This window comes from Sorex fumeus, unplaced genomic scaffold (assembly GCF_029834395.1).
Source record: "Sorex fumeus unplaced genomic scaffold, SorFum_2.1 ptg000047l, whole genome shotgun sequence".
In the NCBI taxonomy this organism is placed as follows: domain Eukaryota; kingdom Metazoa; phylum Chordata; class Mammalia; order Eulipotyphla; family Soricidae; genus Sorex; species Sorex fumeus.
Genome location: NW_026606104.1, coordinates 7,557,012 through 7,583,362, shown reverse-complemented (window position 1 = coordinate 7,583,362; position 26,351 = coordinate 7,557,012). Strand labels below are relative to the sequence as shown.

Below are 26,351 nucleotides of genomic sequence, written 5' to 3'. Positions count from 1 at the left end.
ATTTATTTCACTTATATATATGAACTGTGAAAAATAAATCTAAACTGAATTAAAACAGAAATATGAAACAGAATGGTGGTTTCCAGAGGGGAACTTTCGTCATTAATCTATCCCAAAATAGATTAATGGCATCAAAAAGCACAAACTCCAAATTACAAAATGAGCTCAGCATAAAGAACCAGCATGGGGAATTTAATCACAAATATGGTCTTGCAAATGTGAAACTTGTGAAGAAAAGATGATAAATAGAATCATTCCGATGGTCATTTTGCTTTCAATACAAATGTCAAAAGTTGTACATTAAGATTAACATGGTAACGCCCCTCACCTCAAAAGATAATTCTAGCAGAAAAATAATAATATAAGAGGTGCTCTCGGGAAAAATACATTTTGCAAAACAAATGAGAAAAGATTCTTACAAAAGATTCTCTCCATATCTTACAACATTTCTATTTGCCTTATTGTCAAAAGTAGACTTTTTAACAGGTGATAGAATTAAGTTTTCTTTCTGCTTATTTTATATTCTTCCAGCATTAGCACAGAATACAAAAAGTTCCTTTTTACTTATACAAAAACCAGCCAACAAAAAAGTAAGGATATTCTTTAATTAAACCAATAGATATGCTTCAGAGCAGAAGAGTGATCTAGACAGAAGCTCGCTGATCTGAGGTAGAGTAATTCTTCCATTCATACTGTCTACAGTTTAAAACAATTCACCCCATGTGACTTGAGTAGTCAAGTGTGACCACTTCCCTTGGTCTGAATATTAAACTTCAATGCTCTTAAAAATCACATTAGCTTCTCTGACAACCGTAGCACACCACTAACTCATGCTGACATGGATTTAACCAATCCTGAAATACTTTTTTCAGATGTGGCTCTTAAGCCAAACTTCACACTTTTGTTTTAGGCTCTAGCACAAATCTCTGACTCCCACTGGGTTTGTTGTTTCAGAATATTCCAACTCAACATTTGGTTTATTGTTTCTAAGATCTTGGTTGGAACTTATTTCTATCATTTGGACCTATTAGTTATTTCTCCAAGAAAGACCTACCAACCCATGTGATCTATATGTCGACATTACTGTCTAACCAATTTTTAAAAACTGGCTACAATAGCACCCTAGACAGAGCCTAGAGCTAGTTTCACGCATGATCTTCCTGCCCAGTGTATTTCAACCTTATTCCAATCATGGCCCCCTTCCAAACTTGTCTTCTTTCTCTGGGATCCCGGTCTACCAGCTGCCTCCCTCGTTTTAAGTTATGGCCACTAGTTATGCACTTTTTATCTGTGTTGCCTTTGGTATATTTTAGGGGTGCACAGGGGTCCATGTCAGACTGCCCTGTCCTCTCCTCAAGAAACTCTAGTCTGATCTCTCTCAAGAATGCTACCAATGACTAACAGTTATAAACACACCATTGCAATGGTCCACAAATCTACCAACAGACACCCCAGGAAGAAAAATTAATTAACCTGGTGAGATTTGCCTTTGGCGAAACCCTGCTAATTATGCCTGGTATTGCTTCCTTCTCCAAGTATTCAAAGATCATTGTCCTTATAATCCTTTTCAGAAACTTTCCTGAGTTGGTTATCAATCTTACAGTTTTATAAATAAGGTTATCTCCCATGTTCCTTTTTGAAAGTTAAAATATTTGTAAATTTTCACCTCTCCCAAAGGTCTTTGTAAATCCAACATTACTCCTATCTCAGCCTCCAGGTCTTCCAGTCTTTTGGGGGAGCTCTCATTGGGTGTGTGGCCTCTTGTCATCTCACCAAGCTCTATTAGCAATTCTCCTTCATTTGTATCCTACCCTTTTCAATCAGACAAGCAATCTCCTTGACCGAAAATTTAAAAACTTGCTAGCTCAACAGAAACTCAGCAGTCTGCATTCTGTCCTCATGGCCCCTTCCCTTTGGTTTTATTGTTCAAATGTAACTTCTGAATGTTCTTTTTGTTACCCTGAGAGTGCTTCATGATCTTCTGCTCTCTCGCCACAGTTTCTCTCATGGCCTGGTGCCACTCTCTCTCACCTCCCTTGTTGCATGGTCCAGCCTTTCCCAAGTCCATCTGCAAACTCAGGCCAGGCCAGCAAAGAGGAGGTGGGAGCACAGAGAAAACAGGCCATGAAGCAAGGGTTATCTAGAACAGACAGCTTGTCCTCAACTGGTGAACATAAACATGGACGTGAAGACTAGCATGATAGTAAAAGAACCAAGAACTCAGAATTACCCAGGGAAGCTGAGGGCAATACCCAGTGGGGCATGGTGGATAGAAGCTGGGTCAGAAGCAAAGAGATGGAACGGGTCAAAACAGGTATCTCCTTCTGCTCGGGCTCCCCACAGTGACAAAGCAGCCACCCCACCCCCCCACCCCCTGCCCCCGTCTCTGATCCTCTGGCACATGGGCAGTCTCTGAAATGCTTACAGCTCCATAATCAGCAAGATCCACTCATTGCACACCAAGCAAATAAGGACTCAGTTCATGGGGTGGGGGGTGGAGGGGCTGAGCACACACCTGATAGCTCCTTAAACACAAGAACCATGGGTAGTCTCCATGGCCTCCTCCAAACTGTCCACAGGCTCATCTTAGTTGTCCTGAACCACACTGCTTTTTGAGAGCCTCAGGCCATTGGGCTATCTAGTTTAAATCCCTCAACTTTGGGGAATTTTCTTTTTATAACCCAAGTAGAGACTGTGGGGGAAAAGGACATTTCCCCTTCAGGCTAACAGATCCACAGGCCAAACTACACCTAAAACTCCTATTCCGTTCACATCAACAGTCAGTGATGGCTTCTAGGGATACATTTTTATTTTTTCAATCATTTTTATGAAAACACTGTGATTTACAAGGTTGTTCATAATACATTTGTTTCAGGCATTTGCTGTTTCAACACCACCAGTGTGACCTTCCCTTCCCTCCACCAATGTCCCCAGTTTCCCTTAGGAGTGCATTTGTATCTCACCTGACAACATGGCAATACCTGATTTGTGTGCTCATGAGTGGCTACGAAACTGCTTCCTCAGGCAGAGCCCTCAGTCAGATCAGAACAGCACCATTTACACAGCCTACAGATTACACAGGAGTGGATCCACACAGAAATCCAATTACAAACAGTTTCAGCAGGGTTCTGGTTTTAACTCATGCTCAGCAAAATTCTAGGGACAGATCTTAGGCTCAGAATCACGATGGAGATCTGAACTTGACAGCCATGGGTCAAAGTGAACAGAGCAAGAACCAGAAAACTATATCAACGCCAATATGTCTCTTGGCAGGCAGGGTGGGTCTGAATCATCAGGCTGCAGACTCAGCCCCAACACAGCACTTTTGATAAACGCAAAGGCTTAGTTAAGCTGGTATCTGTTGGCCCTTCCTCCATTCCTCCAGCCCCCTTTCCCACCCCTTCCTAAAGGACAGTTTGGGTAAAAGTTTCATCTCAACTAATTCAAAGGCAGACCACACATGTTTTGAATTTGAGATAATGCCCTCACAGCTGCTAAAGGGAAATATTTCGCTCAACAAAACAGATACAGAAACGCATGTCCCTGACCTGCCATTCAACGCAGGCCCTACGTGGCTACTCCCCCAAACCTTAAAAAGTAGCCATCACCCCTTGGGCAAAAGCCAAACATCAACTGCAGCTGCCCTTGCACACTGCACTCAGAGGAACTGGCAGGGGAGGCCTGGGCCTTCCTACGACAGACCAAGGAAACTGTCTGCTTTCATCAAACCAAAAATGTTTTATTTTAAAAAGGGGGTGGGCAGAGATAGTACAGTAGGTAGGGCACTTGTATTATTCACAGTCAAATGGGTTCAATCTTTGGTATCCCATATGGTCCTCCAAGTTGTGACACAAGTGAACCCCAGCACAGAGCCAGCAATAAGACCCGAACACAGCAATGTGTGGCTCAAACCACTCGCCACACACACCCCAAAAACCAAAACCAAACCAATTTTTTTTTTTGCCGTTCCAGAGATCAAAACCCAGAGCCTCACACATGCAAGGCAAGTGTTCTAACCACTAAGCTATATCCCAGCCCCTCAATCACAAGTGTTCTTTCAAAAGCTGAGTCAGAGCCAGGGATGTGGCTTGGCAGTAGAAAACTTGCCTTGCATGAGTGAGGCACTGGGTTTGTTCCTTGGCACCACACCCTCCTCTTGTGCCCCTCCCTCCCCCTAAAACACTGAATCGGAACTTGCTCTTCTCTTAAAAGGGTCCCTTTGCCTTAGGGGAGAAAATCTAAATTTCTTACCATGGTAGACTGGCACTGTCCTAAAGACGGAATGTAAGGGACAAGAAAATAGTATATAGTATAGGGGGTAATGGGGGGTGGGGGGAGGCAGGGAAAAGAGAAAGAGAGAGAGAGAAAGAGAGAGAGGGAGAGAGAGGGCTGGGGTAGCAGGAGGAAAACTGGGAACATTGGTGGTGGGAAATATACACGGGTGGAGGGATGGGTGTTAAAACACTGTATGACTGAAATTTGACCACAAACAGCTTTGTAACTGTATATCTCAACAGTGATTCCAAAACAATGAATAAATAAATAAATAAAATAGTATAGAGGGTAAGTCACTTGTCTTGCATATGACCAACATCAGTTTGATCCCTGGAACACCATAGGCTCCCCACGAGCCCCACCAGAAGTGATTCCAGAGCACAGAGCTAGAAGCAAGGCCTGAGCTCTGCTGAGTGTGGTCCAAATCCTGCCTACCCCCTACCCCAGTCAAAATTTAAAAAAAAAAGTCTGTAAAAAGAAAAACACACTTAAATTTTCTAATAGCAAAAAGAAATAGGTGACATTAATGATAACACATGTTAAACCAATATTTTAAAAACATTCCTTCAATATTATCCTCCAACATAGTAATATAAAAATACAAAGTCTTGGTTTTTCCTATCAAATATTCAGGTGTTCTTTCCTCTAGGGAGGCCATCCCTCAACCAGAGTCAAGGGGCGCAGGACTTAACTGCTCATCTTCCTCCTCACTGGGGTTTTAGATTTGTTGATGTACTTGTCTGCAGATCCTCTAAACTGGGTCTTCCCTAAGGAAGGGACACTTGGTCCTCACTCACTTGGTACCCGGCACCCAGCACAGTGCCTGGAACAAAGCAAGTGCCGTAAATATCTGCTAAAACAGGAGCTGTGAGCTGAACAGCTTGTTAGTTTGAACCCAAGTTGTCTGAGACCGTGTCCTGAGTCTGGTACAACTCATGGCTCCGACACTGAGGTGCTCAAACCCATAAGCGGGTGCAGTGGCCAAGACACTGCCGCAGGGCAGTTCAGTGCCTCCAGAGAGTGGGACTTCAGCCAGGCTCCATCTACATAGGGGAAAGGTGCTTTGCAAGAACCGAAGCCTTGAACCTGAGCTCAGGTCACACGCGGGATTAGGAATGTCTCCGTGCCAGCCTTTCAGGAGGAAGGAAGGCTGGATGCCAACCTCCGAACCCCCTCTTCATGCCAAGAACCAAGCCTGAGCCTTCATGTGGCATTTCTTTGACCTTCGAGCTTACTCCAAGAGAAGGTGGATATCCAGAAAGGTAAAGGAATTACCCAAGGTCATAGAGCTCCCCAGCCCACTGGCGAGAATCGGCCACACCCCTGGCACTCTCTCTGCAATCAGGGCCTGCACTGACACCCCAGCTAAGGCATTCGTGGCCCTAGACTCAGGCGACACAAACTCCACTCACTCAGATGAGCAGAAGAATAAAGTTCCGGTGATGTCAATGGAATACTATATAGCTGTTAGGAAAGATGAAGTCATGAATTTTGCTTCTAAGCAGATGGACATGGAGAGTATCATGCTAAATGAAATGAGTCAGAAAGAGAAAATAAGACTGCACTTATTTGTGGAATATAAAATAACATGATATGAGAAAAACACCTAAGGACAGTAGAGACAAGGGCCAGGAGGATCTCTCCGCAGTGGGAAACCTGTCTCAAGAGCTGGAGGAAAAGGCAGCTGGGATACAGAAGGGATCACTTAGTTAATGATGGTTAGAGGGATCACTCGGGATGGGAGATGTGTGCTGAAAGTAGACTTAAGAACAAAAATGATGGTCTCTCATTATCTGAATTGCATACCATAATGCCCAAAAGTAGAGAGAAAGAGGAAAATTTTCTGCTATAGAGACAGGGAGAGGGGTGGGGGCTTGGGGTGGATTACTGCGGACATTGGTGGTAGAAAATTTACACTGGTGGAGGGATGGGTGTTCAATCATTGTATGACCGGAACTCAATCATGAAAGCTTTGTAACTGTATTTCACGGTGATTCAATTAAAAAAAAAAAAAGTCCTGGTGCTGGGATCCTTGCATGGGAATCTTGGTTCACACAGTCCTGGCTGCACAGAGACTGACTCTAGGATGAATGGATTCTCAGACTTCTAGAATTGGCAGATAATAACAGCATGATCCTTAAAAAAAGGGGGGGGGGGGCTGGAGAAATAGCACAGTCGGTAGGGCGTTTGCCTTGCACACGGCTGACCCAGGTTCGATTCCCAGCATCCCATATGGTCCCCTGAGCACCGCCAGGAGTAAATCCTGAGTGCAGAGCCAGGAGTAACCCCTGTGCATCACAGGGTGTGACCCAAAAAAGTCGGGGGGGGGGGGGGAGGGGGGGGAGCAAAAAAAGAAAAAGAGATCTTTAAGACCTTAGGGCCTCTAGACCTGTGAATGTGGCCTTCTCTTTTCATCCGGCCCATCAGCCAGCCTTTTTACAGCCTTTTCAGGGCAGCCCAGGGGGTCCACAGCATCACAGCAGGCTGCAGGCGTCTGAGACCCATCCATCCAGGCTCCAATCCACAAGGGCAGAGATAACTCTCCTGCTTGCATTTCTGACCGGCTGGGACAGTTCCCAAATACACATTTGATAAGGACGTCATGCACAACGCCTTCTGTTTACAACACCTCTTAGCATCTGCTGAGGGGTGTAAAAAACTCCCATTGTCGCTGGCCTAAGAAGGCTCCCCAAGCCGAGCTTCCCCCAAAGGCAAGCCTGAAGCCTGAGCAACTCTGATTGAAAGCAAGCCTGGCTGGGGAGGGGAGGGGAGGGGAGGGGAGGGCGGAGACAGCTCCCCTCACAACGTCTGCTTTGTGCACTTCTCTGATCATGGTCTTGGTCTGCGCTTGGCAATCAGCAGAAACAAATACCCTTTCGTCTTTTGGGGTTTTTTTTTTCTAGAACAGCTGAGAATGCACAGATCATTGGCATTAGGTTCAAATCATCCCTGTCAAAAGAGGCTTTAGGACTATTGGCAAGGCAGCTGGTAATAGCTAGCATTTCTCCTTCCTGGGGCTCCCTCATCTCACGGTCAAGGGAAGCCCAAGCCCCCCCCCCCCCCCAGGGGCTGAGCTCACCTCTGACCCCAGGCTTCTTCTTCTCTCAGCACACCAAGGACTGAGGGTTGCAGCAGGTCCCCTTCCTCAGAATTCACTCACACTCACACCATCACCACCACCCATATAATAGCTGCATCCAATACAACTCCAAATACAACCTGAACTTTGAAAATTGAGAACTTGGTGCACAGTCTGGGATGTGCCTCCATGACAGAGCGATCGCCTTGCACGTGAGAGGCCCTGACACGGCAAAGGAAAAAACAGCAAAGCACCTGGGACATTATCATCTGTGAAGTGACTGCCATACCTCTAACTCAAGCAAATCTCTTAGATATTTTTCACTTCCAAATTCAACCCTCTCTCATGTGCACTGAAAAACTGTCAATAGACAAAGGGCAGACATCTCTACTGACAGATAAAATGCAGAAGTTTGCACACAGGGCCTGCACGTGGTCGAGCCTCCTTGGCGACTGAACGAGCAGCTGCCTCTCTGGGGGAAGAGCATGCCCGTGAGGGAGGATGCAGTGGTTCTGTGGAGGAACACATCGAAACCATTGTCCAGATAAGAACACAGTGAAGTCTCTATCAGAACGGAGAGGATCTTGCATGGATTCTACACATCACAGTTTTGTTTCACAGTAGGTGCGTATGGGCTGGAACAATAGCACAGTGGGTAGGGTGTTTGCCTTGCATGCTGCAGACCCAGGGTTTTGATTCCCAGATCCCATATGGTCCCCTGAGCACTGCCAGGAGTAATTCCGGAGTGCATGACCAGGAGTAACCTCTGCATCACTGGGTGTGACCCAAAAAGAAAAAAAAAAAAAAAGTAGGTGCCCACAGCTGGGACTTCACCCTGGCTTTTACCCTGGGGAACTGCAGATCTTCAGACCCCCATCAGTTAAAACACCTGTGACCAGACAGCCCCACTCGTGTAGATGAATGAAGCCACTATTGTCCTACCATATGCTTCCCCGGCACAGAGGCAGAAGGAATTAGGCCCAGAGCAGCTGTTCCCAGGAACATGGGCCTCCTTGGCCATGCAAGGGAGCTCCTAGCCTCCAACCCTCTGGCATCACTGTCCACTCGCAGCTCCAATAGGTTCCAGATTCAAATACTGAGGCATCCTGTAGAGGAGCTGGAAGTTCATAAGGCCCCTGCCTTGCAAGCATGAGGCCTTGAGTTTGATCCCGCTTGCTGCCTAACTGGACTGAGGGTGATCCTGGTAGTTCTGTCTGTTGCCTGTGATTCCCAGTTTCAGACCTTGTCACACATAACCAGGTATGAGCACCAGGGCAACCCACCCTGCCAACATGCAACCAGCACCTGTGAAGTACGCCAGACCCATAGTCAAGGAGGGGTGACCTCCCTGGTCACCTCAAGGATAACATCAACAGAGGGAAGGAAGGAGGGCAAACTCATCCTTGAAGACAAATGCATTAACACGTTGAGGTTGGTGCTACCATTTGTGTTGATTAAGCGACATTCATGGGTGGTGTGGGCCAGTGTCAGAGTGTTCAAGTGACAGCAGCAGCACAAAGCTGATGGCAAGAGGAAATCCCATCCACAGCCCACTCTGCTCGCTTGGAGTCTGTCCCACGGAACAAAGGCTCTTCTGTGACACTGAGCTGCAGGTTTAAACCTTCCCTGGCTTTTCTCCTTGGCTACCTTTCAAAACCACAAGTACATCCAAGGGCAGCCAAGACACCAGTAAACCCTAAAGATACGGTCTCTGAAGGAGAGACCAGTTCCAGCCTCCAGGCCTGCCTGCTGCCTGGCACTAGGCAGCCAAGGCTCTGCTCTCCCCCAGAGGGTGTCCAAGCTGCTAGATTTAGACTCTGGGGGAACTAAGCGTTCCTCTCTGATGAAGTGTAAGAGAGAAGTCACGTGGCTATGATATGTTTAGAAGACAGCTTAATAGTGCACGTGTGTAAGTGAGAAGGGAGAGCACTTCTATTTGGCCGGGGCCTCCGATGGAGTGCAGAGCCAATGAATAGGTGAAAAAAAGGTAAAAGTAAAAGGGCAAGTTACTGGGTGTTCTCGCTTATCAATTGATAAAGAATATCAGTATCAACATGGCAAGGGGAATGTAAAGCATTGAAGGGGGGTATACTCCTAGATTAGAGAGATGGAAAGGTCAGGAAAGGAGAGAAATGGATAATAATGCAGCCGGGTCAGGGGTCTTCAGCAGATGGGTGGTGTGGAGGGGAGGAATTTGTGTATAGCTAAACTACTAAGCCAACCACAACTGTAAGCACGGAACCCAAATTACAATAATTAAACTTAAAAATGTGTCTAGAAGTACGTGTGTGAGTGCAGGTGCTGGGGTGAAAACCTTGGGACACGATGGAGGAACACTGACGCTTGTGGTCAGGTAGGAGTGGGAAGGCTGTAGGCCTGAAATTCTATGGTTGACAACTTTAAATCATGGTTCCCAAATTTAAAAAATCAATTTTTAAAATATAAAGATGTCTTTCTAACCAAGGAAGAATATTTGTCGGGAAGCAGCCCCTTATTTCACTCTGGAGGATTCTCTTGGAGTGTCAGGGGGTGCAAATGAATATTAGGCCTGGGCACTCCCACAACCTATTTCAAATTCTCACTGTCAGCACAACCATACCAAGTGTAATGGAATCCAGGGATTTTACACTTGACATCTGGACAAGATAGAGTTCACTGAAATTAATCCATGAATTCATTATGAAAACAATAAAAGGCCAAGCAATAGTCTATTTGAGGGCTGGAAAGACAGTACAAAGGTTAAGGCACTTGTCTCACACGTGGCTGTGGCCCACTCCTGGTTCGAATCTTGGCACCATATACGGTTCCCTCAACATCAGACGTGGCCCTAAGCAACACCAGGTGTGGCTCCAAATCACAAGCAAATAAAAAGTTTACTTCAGGGGGGCCCGCATGGCAAAGCTTGGCAAGCTACCCATGACGTATTTGATATGTCAAACACAGTAACAAGTCTCACAATGTTACTGGGCCGGCTGAAGCAAATAAATAAACAACAGGAGGACAGTGACAGTGACAGTGACTTGGGGGGGGGGGGGGGAACAAGGGGCCAGAGAAACGGCTCAAAGGGCTGGTACACAGGTTTTGCATGTGGGAACCCTGGCACCATCTGCTCCCCCCAAACCTAGCTTAAACACTTCCCCCCCAGCACCATCAGGTGTGCCCTATCCCCTCCAAAAAGAATCAATAATCTTGTTATAGGTAGACCTAAGTAGTCCTAACCATTAGGCTTTTTCATAGCTCTTTTGCATGGTAAGAGCTTAATTCATGATGTTACTTGTTGACATTATAGCTCCTCCAAAAAGGAGCCCCAGCAGCACCTACCTTCATAAGGAATGCTTGCAAGGCTCCCTACAGAGATGGAGGGTACTTTGAACACCTCAAAAGTGGGGCTCCTCAGAATACTTTTCAAATGTGGTACGTAAATCTATGACTAACAGGGCAAGAGGCAGGGAAATAGGCCTCTATCATCCTCTGACACAGAGGCACGTGCTTTGTCACTGGGTCAAACTGTGAAGGATAATGCATTTGTCACTTCCTGTATTCGTTTTAACAAGATCTCTTAAGTCTAGAATAAATAAAGAAAACCATGGGTTGAGGATGTAGCTCAGCAGAAGAGCCTTGCATGTGTGAGGCCCTGGGTTCCACTCCTGGCATCCCAGAAAAAATAAAACAAACAAACAACACCCAGACAAGAAAAAAAGACCTGTGAATTTAGATCAACATATCTCTAAATCATAAACAGAACCAAACCAGCCTTGTTTGCTCAGAGAGCCACCGCCTGGACTTCAAACTCAGGACTTGTGTCCACCTTCCGCTAAGATCTTTGCCAGAGATCTAGCCTCTGTCCACGTCCCATTTGAAATCAAAAGGCTTTGAACTGCTGGCGGGTTGACCATTTGGACCTGGAGTGTTTATCAAGCACTTCCTTAAGATAGGAAGGGCGACTATTGCTACCAACCTCCCCGTGCCCCACCAGAGATCCCCCTGTAAGAGCAGGCGCCCAACCAGGACCTCAGAGGAGCTGGCCACTAGCCGTGAGCAGCTCACAGAAGCTGTCCTGCTTGTTACAGAGCTGCCATCTAACACAGGAAAAGGGGCCACAAGAAGCCAGATGCAGAAGGCTTGGTTCTGCCCCACTGGCTCTCACAAAGCACAGCCTGCCTTGGGGCTATTTGGACTGGCCAGAAGTGATTTCACTTTTCTGCCTCCAGCCTGCCTCAGAGAGAAAACCCTTTGGTTTCTCTACTGTCAGCTCCAAAGCCCTGCAAGTCAACACACCCAGGAACACAGGAGCAGGAGGAGTGACTTTACCTGCAGGCCACTTCTTAGCCTCTCTGAGCCCGGAGGTAGGTCACAGCCTGAGATTTAGGGGAATAGTCCAAGGCTTGTTAATCTCCAAGACCCCCAGGGAAACCTTCTAGTAAAATGCCAACCATAGCTCGGGGCTCTTTAAAAGCTTTCAACAGAGAATACCAGGCCCTCAGCTTATTTCCTCCTTGAAACAATAATTGTGCAACTATGAGGACAACGAATGCTGACTCTTCCCTCTCTCCCAACTGTTCCTCGCCAACACTCTAGTCACGGCCCAACCCAACTTCCTGGAGGGATTTTCAAAGCTGCCAAAGTTGCTCCGAACCCCAGTGCTGTGTGCCTGCTCTCCCTGGGCGGGTGCAGCCTTCCACTGCCCGCTCCAGGCCCGTGCTCTCAGCCTGCAGGTCACGGCTTCCATATCAGCTCTCAGACCTTCCACCCTCTAAGAGAGAAACAAGTGAGCCTGTCCCTCTATCTATTCCATCGTATTTATTACAAGCAGCAACTGTCTTGCTTACTCACCCATCTTTATTATCTGGATCGTTCACTAGAACGTCCTGTCTGGGAAGACAATTTGAGATGTTCTAGCGCTATCCTGTTAGTTCACCTTAATCCCCCACCCTCTCCCCGGGCCAGAGCAGAGGACTGGCACTCGACCATTTTCCATCTGAGGCCAGCCCCTCAGGGAAGCTTCTCGAAGCTTCCTGGTGAGGCACCAGCACTTATGGAAAGGAGTGACATCTTCTAATGAATGGGGAAGCTCATGGCGTACATCTGAGCACATCAGCGAGGCTGCATCAAAGAACCTTTCTTTGCCATGAAGGACTAAACAAGAAGCCCCAGGAGATACAACAGAAGACACTGCTCCCTTTTCTGCCTCACAGTATCATGTGTTGTTGATCTTCTGCCAAAGGAGGAGTGCAGAGCCCCTAACCCAGCACAAACAAGCAGAAACCCTAATGGCGATAGCCACTGCAAGCCCAAAGAGCCCTGCCAACCATAGGCTTCGTCAGCTCCTCAGAGGGCAAAAAGGAACCAATTCCTGCCCCAAAGCATTCTGCAACTGACCTGATTTTCAGCGCCATGTTTCACCTTAGCTTACAGATAAATAAATACAAGGAGAATCAGGTCCCAAGTTATGTAAACTCTTGCATCTCTATAGAATTGGACTGATATCATTCAGAATCTGGTATTATGCTAAGAAATAAGCCCATGCTTTTCTTTTTTTTTCTTTTCTATTTTGTGTGTGTATGGGGGCGGGGGGTTAGGGTGTTGGGATACATCTGGTAGTGACCAGGGGCTACTTCTAGATCTGAGCTCACAGATCATACCTGGTGGTGTCAGGGATCTAACCTAGGTCAGTTGCATGCCAGACAACTGCCTTACCTCCCCAAATATCTCCCTAGCCCCGAGTTGTGTTTCTTTTTGAGGGACTGATGAAAGAGGAAGTTGGCTTTAAAAATAATACTCCCAAGTTCTTCACACACTTTCTTCTAAGAAAACTTTTTTTGATCATTTTTAGCAGATTATTCATAACGAGCAATATAAAATAAATTATTTAGGGCCTGCTATTGGGGCAGGCTTGGGTGGTGAGTAGGAAAATTCAAAATAATGGTGGTGGGAAAGTGTACTGTGGTATAGGATGTGGTGTTGTAATATTGAATGCAATAAATTATTGTGAACGGGACCAGAGCAATAGTACATCAGATAGAGAATTTGCCTTGCACACGGCTGACCCGGGTTCTATCCATGCATCCCATATGGTCCCTGGAGCACCGCCAGGAGTAATTCCTGAGTGTAGAGCCAATAGTGGCCCCTGAGCATTGCCAGGTGTGGCCCAAAAAGAAAAAAAAATGACTGTGAATAACTTTATAAAAAAAAAATACTCCCAAGTGGATCAGAGCAGTAGTACAGCAGGTAGGGCCCTAGCCATGTATGCTGCTGACACAGGTTTGGTGCCCAGCACCACATATGGTCTTCCAAGGCCTTCCAGCAGTAATCCCTGAACACAGAACCAAAGGTAATCCCTGAGCACTGCTGGGTGTGCCCCCCCCTTAAAAAAATACTAGCAAATATTAAATGATATTAAGAAACAGTTCGTTCTTTCCAGGTGCTAATGTTTTTTGACACTGTGTACTTTTTCAAAAACAAGAGCCCTTATCTTTGAAAGACACACATCAACACCACTGTAGATAAGACAAAAAGAAAACAAGGTGTGATGAGGTTTGCTCCAGAGCAACAGCAGAAGGAAGGAGAGTGCAGGTCCCACCAGCACAGCAGACATCCTGAGCTGACAGAATTAAAAAAAAAAAAAGATGAAGGGTCCAGGTAAGGTCATTCAGTGTATGGCTCTACTTTGCACACACTGGACATTTTCCTTGCTAAAAGAGACTTTTCTGGAAAAGCTCTTTATGACACCTCATTTTTCACTCCTGCAATTAAAGGCATTACCTGAAGAAGCTTTCGCCTTGCCAGTCTTGCACCGGGTTCTCCTGGATGACCTCCCGGGAGAGGGGGGAAAGGAGGTGCCTCGGGGATTTGGAGTGGGGCAGGGTTGCCAGGACACTGAAGTGATCGCAGGACCGGAGAGGAGGAGGACCCTTCTTCTTCCGCGGAAGGGTGCCGTGTATGGACACGTCCTGATAGGCATCTGCACGGTGCTCGACAAGAGGCGACTTGCTGCTCAGAAGGTCCATGGACGAGGCCAGGGGGAACTGGTGATTCATGGGCATGTTTCTGGGAAGGCTTGCGAATTTTCCCGCAGCCATGGTTGTTCGTCTAGGGGAGGAAGGGCAGAGAGAAGGTATAAAATCTAAACGAATCGCGAGCACCAACTTCCTAATGACTGAAGTGGAAATATACCGCATGAAGATAAAGAAACGCCTCATGAAGGATAATATAGGCAAATGCTGCACAGCACCCGCCGCAGTCAAATGGAAGCCTGAATGGGAAGTTTACTCATCACCTTCTCTCTCTGGCCCTCCCAGGCACTAGATCTGCCCAGAGAAAAGGGCAAACAGCCTCTGGGGGGTGGGGGGCGCACATGGGCCATCTCAGGAGGACTGCAGCTGTTCCTCGCGGGTGGGAAAGCACAATCCACACAAAGAAAACGTTTCTGAGGAAGGACTCGAGGTTTCAACCACAAGCACATCAGAGAAAACATTATGAAGATGCTAGCCAGCTCCATCCATCCCCCCTCCGGAAATGGAAAGGGCAGGGGGAGATGACTGGGATTCCTGAGCTGCCACAAAGCCCAGAGTGCCAGACCAGCCCCTCTACCGCTGCCCCGACTCTCAGGTTGAACTTTCCGACAACCACCTGGTGTTGCTACATAAATCAATATTCTCTAATTAGCGAAGATGGCCTGGGTCAGAGGTCAGGAGCAGGGTCTGTCCTCCGAACACCAACTGGCTCAGCTGCTCCTGGCCTAGGGTGCAGCTCCATGGCCAGTGTAGAAGACGGGAGGCCCGTTGCCACCAACAGAGGTGACTGATGCACACGGGCGCCTGCCTAGTTTGAGAAGAGAAAGGAGATAAATAGGAGGGGCTGGGGAGGAGCGTGGGAAAAAAAGGGAAACTGGTCTGTGAGCCTGCATGTCAAGGAGCCCCAGGAATGGCTCCAGGCTATGATCACCCACAGACATGTTCCCTCCAGTGAGTCTGCAGCTCGCCGGCTCCAATCACCACCCAAACACGGTTTCTACCTAAGTCAAATGATATAAGATCTTTCGGTTTGTTTTTGGGGTCACACCTGTCAGTGCTTGGCGGCGAGTCCCAGTGTGGTGGCCAAGCCTGGGGCTCCCCGACACAAAGCCTGCACTCACACCCTTTGAGTCATCTCCCTGGCCCTGATACAAGCGTATTTCGCTGTCGGTATTTTTTCGCAGTGCTTGAGGGGCTACTCCCTGCTCAGTGCTCAGGCGACCAGGCAGCGGCTGGTTCTGAACCCAGGGCTTCCACTGGCAAAGCCTGCACTCCCATTCTCTGAACCACCTCACTGGCTCTGAGACAAGATATTGTTAAAGTCTATAGAAGACAGGAAGAGCAGACGCGTACTGCGTGTTAGGGCTATTCCGTGAGACTTGGAGGACCCAGAACATGTCCCATTAGTCATGGTATCAGAGTAATGTGGAAAATACAGCAGCACAGCTGTGCCCCTGGTGCTCACTGGCTGGCCCTAAGCAGCACAGCTGTGCCCCAGATAGTCACTGGCTTCCCCTAAGCTTTGCTGCTAGGAACAAGTCCCCGCATGCGTCCTGCAGCTCCCCTTCCCGAGGGACCCCTCCTGAGCAAACGAAAGGGGCTCAGAGTCAGGGAATCACTCTGGACAGTCAGGTCCACAAAGGGACAGAGGATGTGGTTGGAAGAACCACAAACAGCCAGGCCCGGAGCAGCGCAGCAGGTGGGCAGCAATGCCAGCGGGGCACAGGCCAGCGCCCCTGGGACAAAAACAGTGGCCTGCAAAGGAACCTGGTAAGTGCCAACCTATGGCCCCTGCTCCCACAAGCAACAGAAATGCACGTGAGTCGGCCCCGCTGAAAGCAGACCCTTCGCTCCAGGCATTAAAGCCTAAGTCTGCTCTCTGTTCCGTTGCCAAGCCTGGGTGCTGACTCTGCTCAGGTGAGCATTTCTGCCCGTGGTAATTCTGGGGTTTCTCTGCTCGACATCTAATTGGGACCACACAGAAGGCCTGGCTGGCAGCGGATGCAGAAACAATAGGAGTATGAGATACCACCAACTCCCCCCACCATCCCCCCAGCTCTGGCCAGATCTGGCACACTGCCAGCATTAGATGAATGTGAATCATCATGACTTAAAAAAAAAAAAAGAAATAAAACTCCCAGTCCTTCCTACCTAGCTATCGATGACATAAGAGAGTGAGGGTTTCCTCAACCACCCCCCCACCTCCTCAACCCCCACACACATACACACCCCTAATCACTTGTGCCTGCCCACGCTGTCCATCTTCCTAGACAGTGCTGGAGCATTTCAGTGCAGCCTGCAGGGAGGCCTGGAGTACCCACAGAAGCTTCATGTGCAAAGGCCTCATTGTTGACCTTTTCTATTTCCAGGCAAGTATGATGTCCCTCTCCCCTTCCAGGCTATGCAATAGCCACTCTCCTCTCTGCTTGTTCAAGATCCCGCAAGACTGAGTCCCAGCACTCTGGAATAGTGGCTTTCTGTCTTGAACCCTCTCGGACTACTCTGTGGGCCAGCACTGAAAATCATTGCTCTAGAATGCCAAGCAAGCAAGTTTATTCCCTACCACTGAGGGACACTAACACTTTCCTCTCTTACCTCCCATGCGACAAACAGGAAAAAGACCAGGAGAAACCAAGCTGCCTATGTCCCGGTCCCTGAATGTGTGTGTTCCAAGAGCCTATAACATGACTCCATCAATAGAGACCTTGAACATCCTGGAGGAAAGGCGTCTGCCAGAAAGGCATGGGTGGAGATGACGGACTTGAAAGCATTGCAGAGGAATGTCTCTGAGAGAATCCATTGCATGGACGAGCCCTACGGGCTTTAGAAACCACAAGTCAAGTGAGGTGGCCTGAGCAGGGCCACCAGGGTGGTGCTGGGTGGGAGCAGGCAATGCAGTGCTATGGATGAACTCAGGTCCTCCTGGATGCAAGGCAGGTGCTCTGCTTTGAGCTCTCTTCCTGCCTCCCAGCTGATCATAGAGTCCAGAAGGCTGCAAGCAAGTGTCACCAGGTGCTGAGAAGGCCTGAAGGGGCGCAGAGTCATGTCTGAACCCAGTTGGATAACTGGTGAATGTGGAAAGACAGAAAGAGATGGGGAGGTCAGCCAGGCAGACAGTCACAAGCCAGCAAGGAGCAAATGCTAGAAACAACTAAATGAGGAACTCTCACCTGGGGCAGAGGCCAGGGCAAGGGACAGAAGGGGCAGGTCTGGGGGGGGGGGGGGCAGGAGGGGTGGACAGTGGATGCAGAGCCCTGTGAAAGGTACAAAACAAACTCCCCAGTGGAGCTGGTGAGAGTGAGGAGCCAGGAGTTCACCCCAGGAGGCTCAAGCGAACTAGTATGTGCAATGAGGAGCCAGGACAGTCATTTGTTTTTGTTTTTTTTTTTTAACTTTGTTTCTGGGAGATGTAAGGAGCAGTGACAGGAGCTAGCACACACCTACTGTGCATAAAGTTTGAGTTGACTCCCTGGCCCTGCTGGGCATAGCCCCTGTATGTCCCTCCCACACACCCCCGCAAGCACCACTTGCCTGAGCACACCACATGGCAGCTGAGTACTGAGTGCAGATTTGCACCCCTGGGCTAAGCATCACCAGGAATTGCAGGGCATGTATTCAGCCAGCCACAACCCTGGTCCCTGCAGGTTTGAGGGAGCCTCCCCAGCTGTGTTCGGGACGCGGGAGCCATTCCCATCATTAACCATGTTGATGCTCAGTGCTTCCATCCACAGATGGTGCAAAAGCCCCAGCTACCCCCATGCATGCAAGGCATGAGCTCCACCTCTTTGAGTTCTTTCCCCAGCCCAAGGATACAGATTTTTAAGAGTCATCAACTTAAAGGGAATATTTAAACCCGAGGATAGAATCTTTAACTTGTTATTATCAGCTATAACAGATATGAAAAGTACCTCTTACCCTAGCAGGAACCATTCAGGATCTATGAATGATATCTCTGCTCTTGCTCACCCTGGCTGCTTTAAGTCTGTAGGAACCAGAGCAAGAAAAAGTGTGCAGTGTGCTGGAAACTTACAGCAGTGCCCCTCAGCCTCGGAAGAACCCTCTGGCAAGCTTTTAAAATTGTGATCCCCAAGTCTCAACCTAGACCAATGAGAATAGAATCTCAGGGGGTAGGACTAGGCATCCATCTTTTTAAAGCTCCCCAGCATTTTCTAATGTGAAGCCGGGGTTGAGAACCACAGGACACGCCAATGTGTTTGGTACAGAGCAACCTGGATTTGTTTACCTGGGAAAGAGATGAGAGTGGTAATGAGAATGGCAATGAGGGAATGCCCTTGGATCAGGAGCAGCATTCATTCTGTTCAATATACAGTGACACAACTGTCCTCATGAGATTAATACTCGATGGCAGAGACTAGTCAGTCGTGAGCTGTAATAGTGAATCCCCAGTGATGGGACAGAGCTAGAGGAACCTAGTGGCCAGGAAAGGCTTCATAAAGGGAGGGATGAGGAAGAAGAGTTTACAAACTGGTGGATGGGGCCAGAGAGATAGTACAGTAGGTAAGGTGCTTGCCTTGCATACTGCTCACATGGGTTTGACCCCCAGCGTCCCATTTCATCCCCCCAAGTACTACCAGGAGTGATTCCTACGTGCAGAGCCAGGAGTAAGTCTTGAGCACCACCAGGTGTGGCTTCAAAACCAAAAACCAAACAAATAAAAGCACACTGGAAGGAAAAGATGGTTCAAGCTGAATCTCTAGTGAGTTCTCAACTACAAATGAATTAGAAATGCACAGAGAGTGTGCTCTCTCCTCTCTAATTTGCTACACGGACCTTGGGGTTCTCCTCCCCATCTCCTGAGCCCCCATCAAATTACTGCCTCACCCCAGTGAGTTACTTGGGAAGAGCGGCTCAACTCTGGACCTGGTGTCAAGTTTAAATCAGTCCAACAGTGGGGGAAGAGAGCCCAAGCCCACTTTTGACATCAAAAACCAGAACTAAAAGCGGGGCAGGAGATAGAAGGGGGTTGGGGCTATCCAAGTGTGTAGCTCATTAAAAGCTTTTGTGTCACTTCATTTTTACTTAAGCTCTGCCTACTTTTCCATTTTCCAGACACACAGAAGTTGAGGGTGGTGGTTGGGGGGACTAGCGGGGTGGAATCAAAGGAGTGAAAATACATGGCATATGGTTGGAATCTAGGTGTAAGGACTTTACATTTTTGCAGAAAAACCACTTCTATCACCCGTGTGTGTGTGTGTGTGTGCGCGTGCGTGCGTGTGTGCACACAACACACACACACTGAGTTACATGCAGATGTCACAGAGATTCAAGTCATTCATCCTTTTTACAGATAAGAGAAATAAAGGTTTCGTATGTGTATTTCATATTGTATTCTAGGGCTTAAAGTGTACCAGGACTGAGGATATAATAAACTCGATGAGGTCCTGCTACTGTGGGGCCTACACTGCATGGGTGGGCCAACCTATGACAGCAGAACAAACCCAGTGGGGTCTCAGTTGCAAAGAACATAAAAACAGAATGGAGTAATAGAACAGGCTAGGTGAAGATGGCCATTTAGATGAGAGGGCGGTCTGTGGAGGCCTCTCAAGAGATCTTAATGTCATCAGACCTGGGTGAGGGTGGGGGTGGGGGGAAATCACTCAAGAGAACACTGGAGGTACTTCAGACATGGAATTCATCAAAAACAAATGTCTTGCGTGGGAATATGTGGTTGGAAGAACACAGTGGAACAAGCCTAAATCTCTAGTCTCTGCCTCCATGATTCTCCCCTCGGAGGTGTTTCTGTGTGGAAGCCCAAGTCATCATGCACATCTTAGGTATCATTTGACTCTTGAAAAATATTAAGCAAGGTAGTACTCAGAACCTAAATTTAAAACCAGACACAGAAGACTTTCAATCACCCACCCTGCCAATGACTTACCAGCTATGTGGCCAGCGACAAGTTACTCAGCCCCTATTCCATGGGGTTGCTATGGAAATTAAAAGCGACCACGCATTGACGATCCTTGACTTAGAGCAGGCTCTCAACAGTGGGACCATGTCTGGCTCACTTGTCATTGAGTCCCTATTATAAGGAGTACCCACAAAGTCCCTGCTCTGGGAAGACTTCTCCCAGAAGGATGAAGAGGGAAGTGGATTTTTCTTGGGGGACACCCCCCCCCCAAGCAGTGTTGAGTAGGCCCATGGGCGCCAACAGACATTCTTGGCTGCGTAAGGGCTCAGCACTGGTGTCCAAGGATGTGGTCTTTGGGCTTGTAATGCCAGAGGTACTTAGGCCACCCGGATAGTGCTGGAGGCCTTCAGGTCTGTACACAGTGATGATCAGGAGACCATGTGGTGGAGAGAATCAAACCAGGTCGGGAGCTTACCAGGCATATACCTTAATAGCTGTATTATCTCCCAGTCCCAGAGGAGGGAACTATTTCTAACTAGAAGAATAGAAACAAACACTAAATTAAGTACATATAAACACAAACACAGCTTGTGTGCAATCTTCAAAAGTTGGAACAAAGCAAGAATTTGCTAAGGTGTTTGCCAGGGTTCAATCCCAGGGCTGCTTATGGTCCCTGAGTCCAGGACTGACCCCTGAAGCAGGAGTAAAACCTGAGCATTGCTGGGTGTGACCCCATCCTCTCAACCCCCAATCCACAAAAGAAGAAAACCAAGTGAGACTTTTGTCATCTGACTTCCCCTTTCTCTGTCAGCAGGTAAACATTCAGAGTATCCTGACTCAGTCTCAAGCCAGATCTTGAAATATACACAAAGGTCGAAGACTGTATCTTGATATAAAAATATGAGGATCGTGTGCACATTCAGAGAGCTGAGTGTCTATCAGGTCCAGGCAACTCCAATCTACGTCCTGGTCTTCCAGACTCCGAATATCAGCTTTGCTTTAACTGCTGTTACACAAAGCAGGACACTCACTCGTTTTATGGAAGAAATCACAAAGAAAATGAAAACATAGAACAGGAAAGGCAGAGCTAAGAAGCCCACTTGTTTTACTTCCCTCTCTCTCTCTTTTTTTTTTTCTTTGACACTCCTGGTAGTGCTTAGGGAACTATGTGGTGCTAGCGTCTGGGTCCCCCACATGAAAAGCATGCCCTCGGCACAGGAGCTATCTCTCTGGCCCTGGTTTTATTTCTGAAATTAGCTATATTTGATCCTTGAAAAATGGAGGGTTGGGGCTGGAGCGATAGCACAGCGGGTAGGACGTTTGCCTTGCAAGCAGCCAACCCAGGTTTGATTCCCAGAATCCCATGTGGTCCCCGAGCACTTATTCCTGGAGTAATTCCTGAGTGCATGAGCCAGGAGTAATCCCTGTGCATTGCCGGGTGTGACCCAAAAAGAAAAAAAGAAAAAGAAAGAAAAATGGAGGGTTAGGGTAGCTAACCATCCCAATTGAAAATCTGGTATAATTCCCGACTCCCCTAAACTTGTTACAGTTGTACCATGGCATTAGCAGGGCATTGATCTCAACACCACTACCTTTACCCCCAAACCTGGCCATGCACAGAGGCAGAGGCTCAGCATGCAGTGGGGTCCCCATTCACATTAACAGTCAGGTCATTTCCTCAATGGGGAACATCTGGAAATAGCAGTTCAAATTCCATCATTCAAAGCTCAACTGTATTTTCAAGTTAAATCCAACATGGTCATTCGATACGAGCTTTACAAGCTTTCTATCTACTGTAAACTGAAAACATCACTTCCGGTCTGCTCCTTTATGATTATGACAGGGATTTTACCATGCGGATTCAGATTTTATAACTTCTCTGCAGAGCCAAAGAGGGAGCGGGGAGGGAACAATGGCAGTATAAAACCGATTTATCCACTTAAAGTGAAGTTTTGCTTGGATTTAGGAATTAAGAATATCCCTTTAATTTTTTTTTAAGTTAACGTTATGATGTCTCGCCAAATGATTGAAGTATGAATAATTCTTCCACGGATTGTATTTCAAGCAACTCGGCGCGGGATTTACACGATAAGGGCCTTAAGATGACTAGCACCCATTGAACAAGCAGTGCTTTTTATACGGAGAGGAGATTGAGATCTTGGTTAGTCATCCTGGAAATGTCAGGCTGCTCGGGGACAGCACTGGAGAATGCCGGCGCCCAGCTGAGGGGAACCAGTCATGGCAACTGTTGGGTTGAATGCCCTCTTGCACCCCCTGGCTGGGGCTGGTGGCGTCCTCGCCTCTTTGTGCTGCCCCTGCGCCCCAGAACTGAGCTGGAACCGCCGAGCCCCGCCCCCAGCCCGCAGCCGCCCCCTCCCCCCGGGATTTAGGCTCAGGCCTTGGCAACAGGCACAGAGATAATCCAACAGACCTTCCCTTTTGCCCGTGCATTTTTTCCCCTGAAGACTTCTGAGAAGCCTTGATGAATAAGAGTCAAGGTTTAAAGGAATCTCGGAACGTCTGGCTTTGCTTTATCGTCTCAGTTCCCGAAGAAAGCAGACGCGGAGTTAGGCAACGGGTCTTGCGCCTTCGCACCTTGCTTCAAGTGCATGAACACCCCTAAAAACAGACTTTTCCAGCCCCTCAAACCCAGACTGCACACGACCCAGCGCGTCCCAGTCCGCGCCACGGAGCACAGAGACTCGCCAGGCTGCTCCAGGCTCCGGTACCCTCGACCTCTCCCGGGCTCGAGTTCCTACACCTGGTCGAGCCAACGTCTCAGCGCCTGAGAGAAAGGGGAGCTGAGACCAGCGTAGGTCCCGAGGCGCCCCCACCCCTCCGCTTCCCTCCCGAACGCAGAGGCATCGGCACAACCAACTATTCATTCCTTTCTCAACAAAGGGAGAAGAGCGAGGCGGGGGGTGGGGTGGGGGTGTTGTCAACAATTACAGGGCAGGGACTTTGCTTTCTTTGCAAACTTTCCAAGACTTTGGTGGAGAAAGTCACCTCCTCCATCCGAACCCAGGGCTTCCTCTCAAAGCGCAGCCACCGGGCCCGCAGAGAGGAAGGGACTGGAGCAAAGCAGGGGGAAAAGCAACCGAAGGAGGCCGAGTCCCGGGAAGTTGCCGCAGAAGAGCCGGGAGCAGAGATGCTCCCCGAGCGTCGCTTCCCGAGGCGGGGATGGGAGGCCAGTCTAGGGGGCCCCCCTGGAAGTTTCTCAGACCCCTGAAGGCACCGATCCTGGAACACCCCCCCCCCACACACACACACAGAGGCCGATTTTGCGGGGGGGCGGAGAGGAGAGGGAGCGCCGGCCCTGACTCGCCACCCCCCAACTATCAGAAACAAACTTTCCAGCCGCGTCTCCAGTGGGAGGGCGCGGCCCTCCGGCAGGGCGCGGGGCGCCGGGCGCGCGGCGGACACTCACCTCCCCGCGTCCCGGTTCCCGGGCTGCGGCTCAGCGGCCGCGCACGGCCCGCCCGGCGCCCCGGCGGCGGCTACTCCCCCGGCAGGGGCAGCGCATGGCCCGCGGGACGCGCCGCTGCAGCGACTCCGACTTCGGCTCCCGCGCCCAGCCTGGCCCCGGCAGCTGCAGGCGCGGCTCTGTGCGAGCGCCGCGCACTCCGGCCCTCAAATGGTGATTTGCCGCCGCGCGGCCCCACCCCGGACAGCCGATTCGCCTGGCCTCGCCGAACCCCGGCGACATTTACATGCGGTGACCTCGGCCGGACCCTCCGCGGCCCGCCGCGAGTTTCGAGCCCAGGTGGAGCTCAACGGAGTCCTCGGGGTGGGAGTTTTAGGAGCCCGCCTCCTCCACGCCTCCCCGCTCCCCCGGGGGTTAATTACCCAGCTGATCCGCTCCGCTCCGCAGCGGGCACCTGGCTGGCTGCCTTTTCCGTTTCCAGGGCTTTGATGGGACAAAGACCCAGGTAACCAGAAAGGAGCGAGCCAAGGGAAGAGGTAAAGCCATCACGCCCACCTAGACACAGGGGAAGCAAAAAAAAAAAAAAAAAAAAAAAAAAAAAGGAGGTGGAAATGGCATTTCGGCGCTAGATGACTTGGCGGGGTGGAACGTTGGAGCCTCCTAGAGAACTTAATTCCCTCGGGTATCAATAAAGACCAGTTGCGAAAGTTATAGTTACTGGATTCGATGATAAACCAACCGACTCTAAGGAGAGAGTCCAGAAACAGACCTGCAGCGCGTAGCGTGGGCCCATGATTGGTGCACGGGAAAGGACAGGAGTCTTTTTCTGTAAATGACGCTGGATGTTTCCATGTTTATCAGCGGAACACCCAGGTGGAGAAAAGAATCTTGACCCGTAACTCATATCATAGCGAAAAATCTACTCCAATGGGAAATGCTAAAGTAATAAAATGGTTCAAAGTAAATATTAAAAATATATTAATTGGCCTGGAGAGATAGTACAGCCAGTAGGGCACTTCATGCAGCCAACCCCGGTTCCAACCTTGTGCCACACTTACTGAACCCCACCAGAAATGATCTCTGAGCATAGAGCCAGGAGTATGACTTGAGAAGCACAGGGTGTGGCCCCCAAACAATAACAACAATAACAAAGTTCATTATTTTTATCATTGGACATTAACATTAAGAAATCCCACTTACCAAGAAGCATCACAAGGTTTGAGAAACAATAATCCCTCATCTATATTTTATACACTTTATATTGTGCACAGGAATATTGTAAGTGTTCTTTAACACTTACAAATCGATAGGCAGAAAATCATATTAAAAATAGGCAAAATATTTCAACCGATATTTCTCAAAATAGTCTAAAATCACATAAAAAGGGTTCTCAAGTAAATCATCTTCCCAGAAATGCAAATTGGTTGCAATCTGATTTCACTTCACAGTCACCAAAATGACTAAAATAAGAGAACTTTGAGAGCATTAGAGAACATTATTTAGAAGCCTGCTTAGCAATATCTACCAAAGCCAAATTAATAGCGAGTTCATCTCTGAGTATGTATCTAGTAGAGGTCTATATACATATGCAGCAAAGAATGTGTTTGTTTCTTTAGAATACCCCCCCAACAATTTACAAATGAATTAAACTATGCTGGACAAGATGCCTGACTTTCGAAAAATAAGATGTTGAGCAACAAAAGGTGAACACTAATGGCCACAAACTATACAACAACATTCATGTAAAATTTGAAAACAGTTAAAAATGCATCAGTGATTTTAAAGGTGGAGGTAGGTTCATAAGACAAATATTGATAGACGCCCAAAGAGCACTTGAGTGCAAGAAAAAAAGTTCCTTTCTGGGTCCTGATGCATTATCTAGATGTGTTCTATTTTATAAAATAAATAATCCCTCGTTTCAATAAAATTATCTGTATTTGGCCGAGCCAGGTTCAATTCCTCCGCCCCTCTTGGGAGAGCCTAGCAAGCTACCGAGAGTATCTCCCCGCACAGCAAAGCTTGGCAAGCTCCCCATAATGTATTCAATATGCCAAACACAGTAACAACAAGTCTCACAATGGAGACATTACTGATTCCGCTGGAGCAAATCGATGAACATTGGGAGGACAGTACAACAGTGCTTATTTGTATGCATTTTTTTTACCCCAATTTAAAATCGTTACTTGTGTAATGTTGGTTGTGTTTAAGTAGGACCATCATTTTCTTTCTTAAAAACTTTTTTATTGATCACTGTGAGATAGACCCTTATAAAGCTGTTCATGATTGGATTCCATCATACAGTATTCCAACACTCATCCCTCCACCAGTGTACATTTCCCAGCACTAGTGTCCCCAGGTTCCCTCCTATCAACCCCCATCACATTCCCACCCCGTCTACCTCTATGACAGTCGCTTTTCCTCTCTCTCTCTCTCTCTCTCTCCTTTTAGGCATTGTGGTTTGCAATATTGTGGACCATCATTTTCAACCCCTAAGACAGCATTATCGACAAGTCTGCAAGATTTTAAAGGTTGCATCTCCGACAATGAATTTCTACATTTTCCCTATGGATGTTTTGTGGGTTGGTCTTTAACTTATTTCATCCAAAGCACAAACTCTTAATTTTTGTTGTATATTTTCAAAGTATTCAGTGCAATGAATTTCAAATGGACTGGCTGCTATGATTCTAA

General features: G+C 48.1%; 1 protein-coding gene across 1 annotated transcript in view; it reads right to left on the bottom strand.

Moving 5' to 3' along the window:
- BCAR3 (BCAR3 adaptor protein, NSP family member) overlaps positions 1-23,830 on the bottom strand; it is a 124,706-nt gene extending 100,876 nt beyond the window's left edge. The window contains exons 1-2 of the mRNA XM_056123375.1: positions 23,667-23,830; positions 14,117-14,443 (exon numbers count right to left, since the gene is read on the bottom strand). Coding sequence (XP_055979350.1) covers positions 14,117-14,433 — 317 coding nt within the window. The 5' untranslated portion in view covers positions 14,434-14,443; positions 23,667-23,830. The remainder of the gene's footprint in view (positions 1-14,116; positions 14,444-23,666) is intronic.
- Between the last annotated feature and the right edge of the window lie 2,521 nt (positions 23,831-26,351).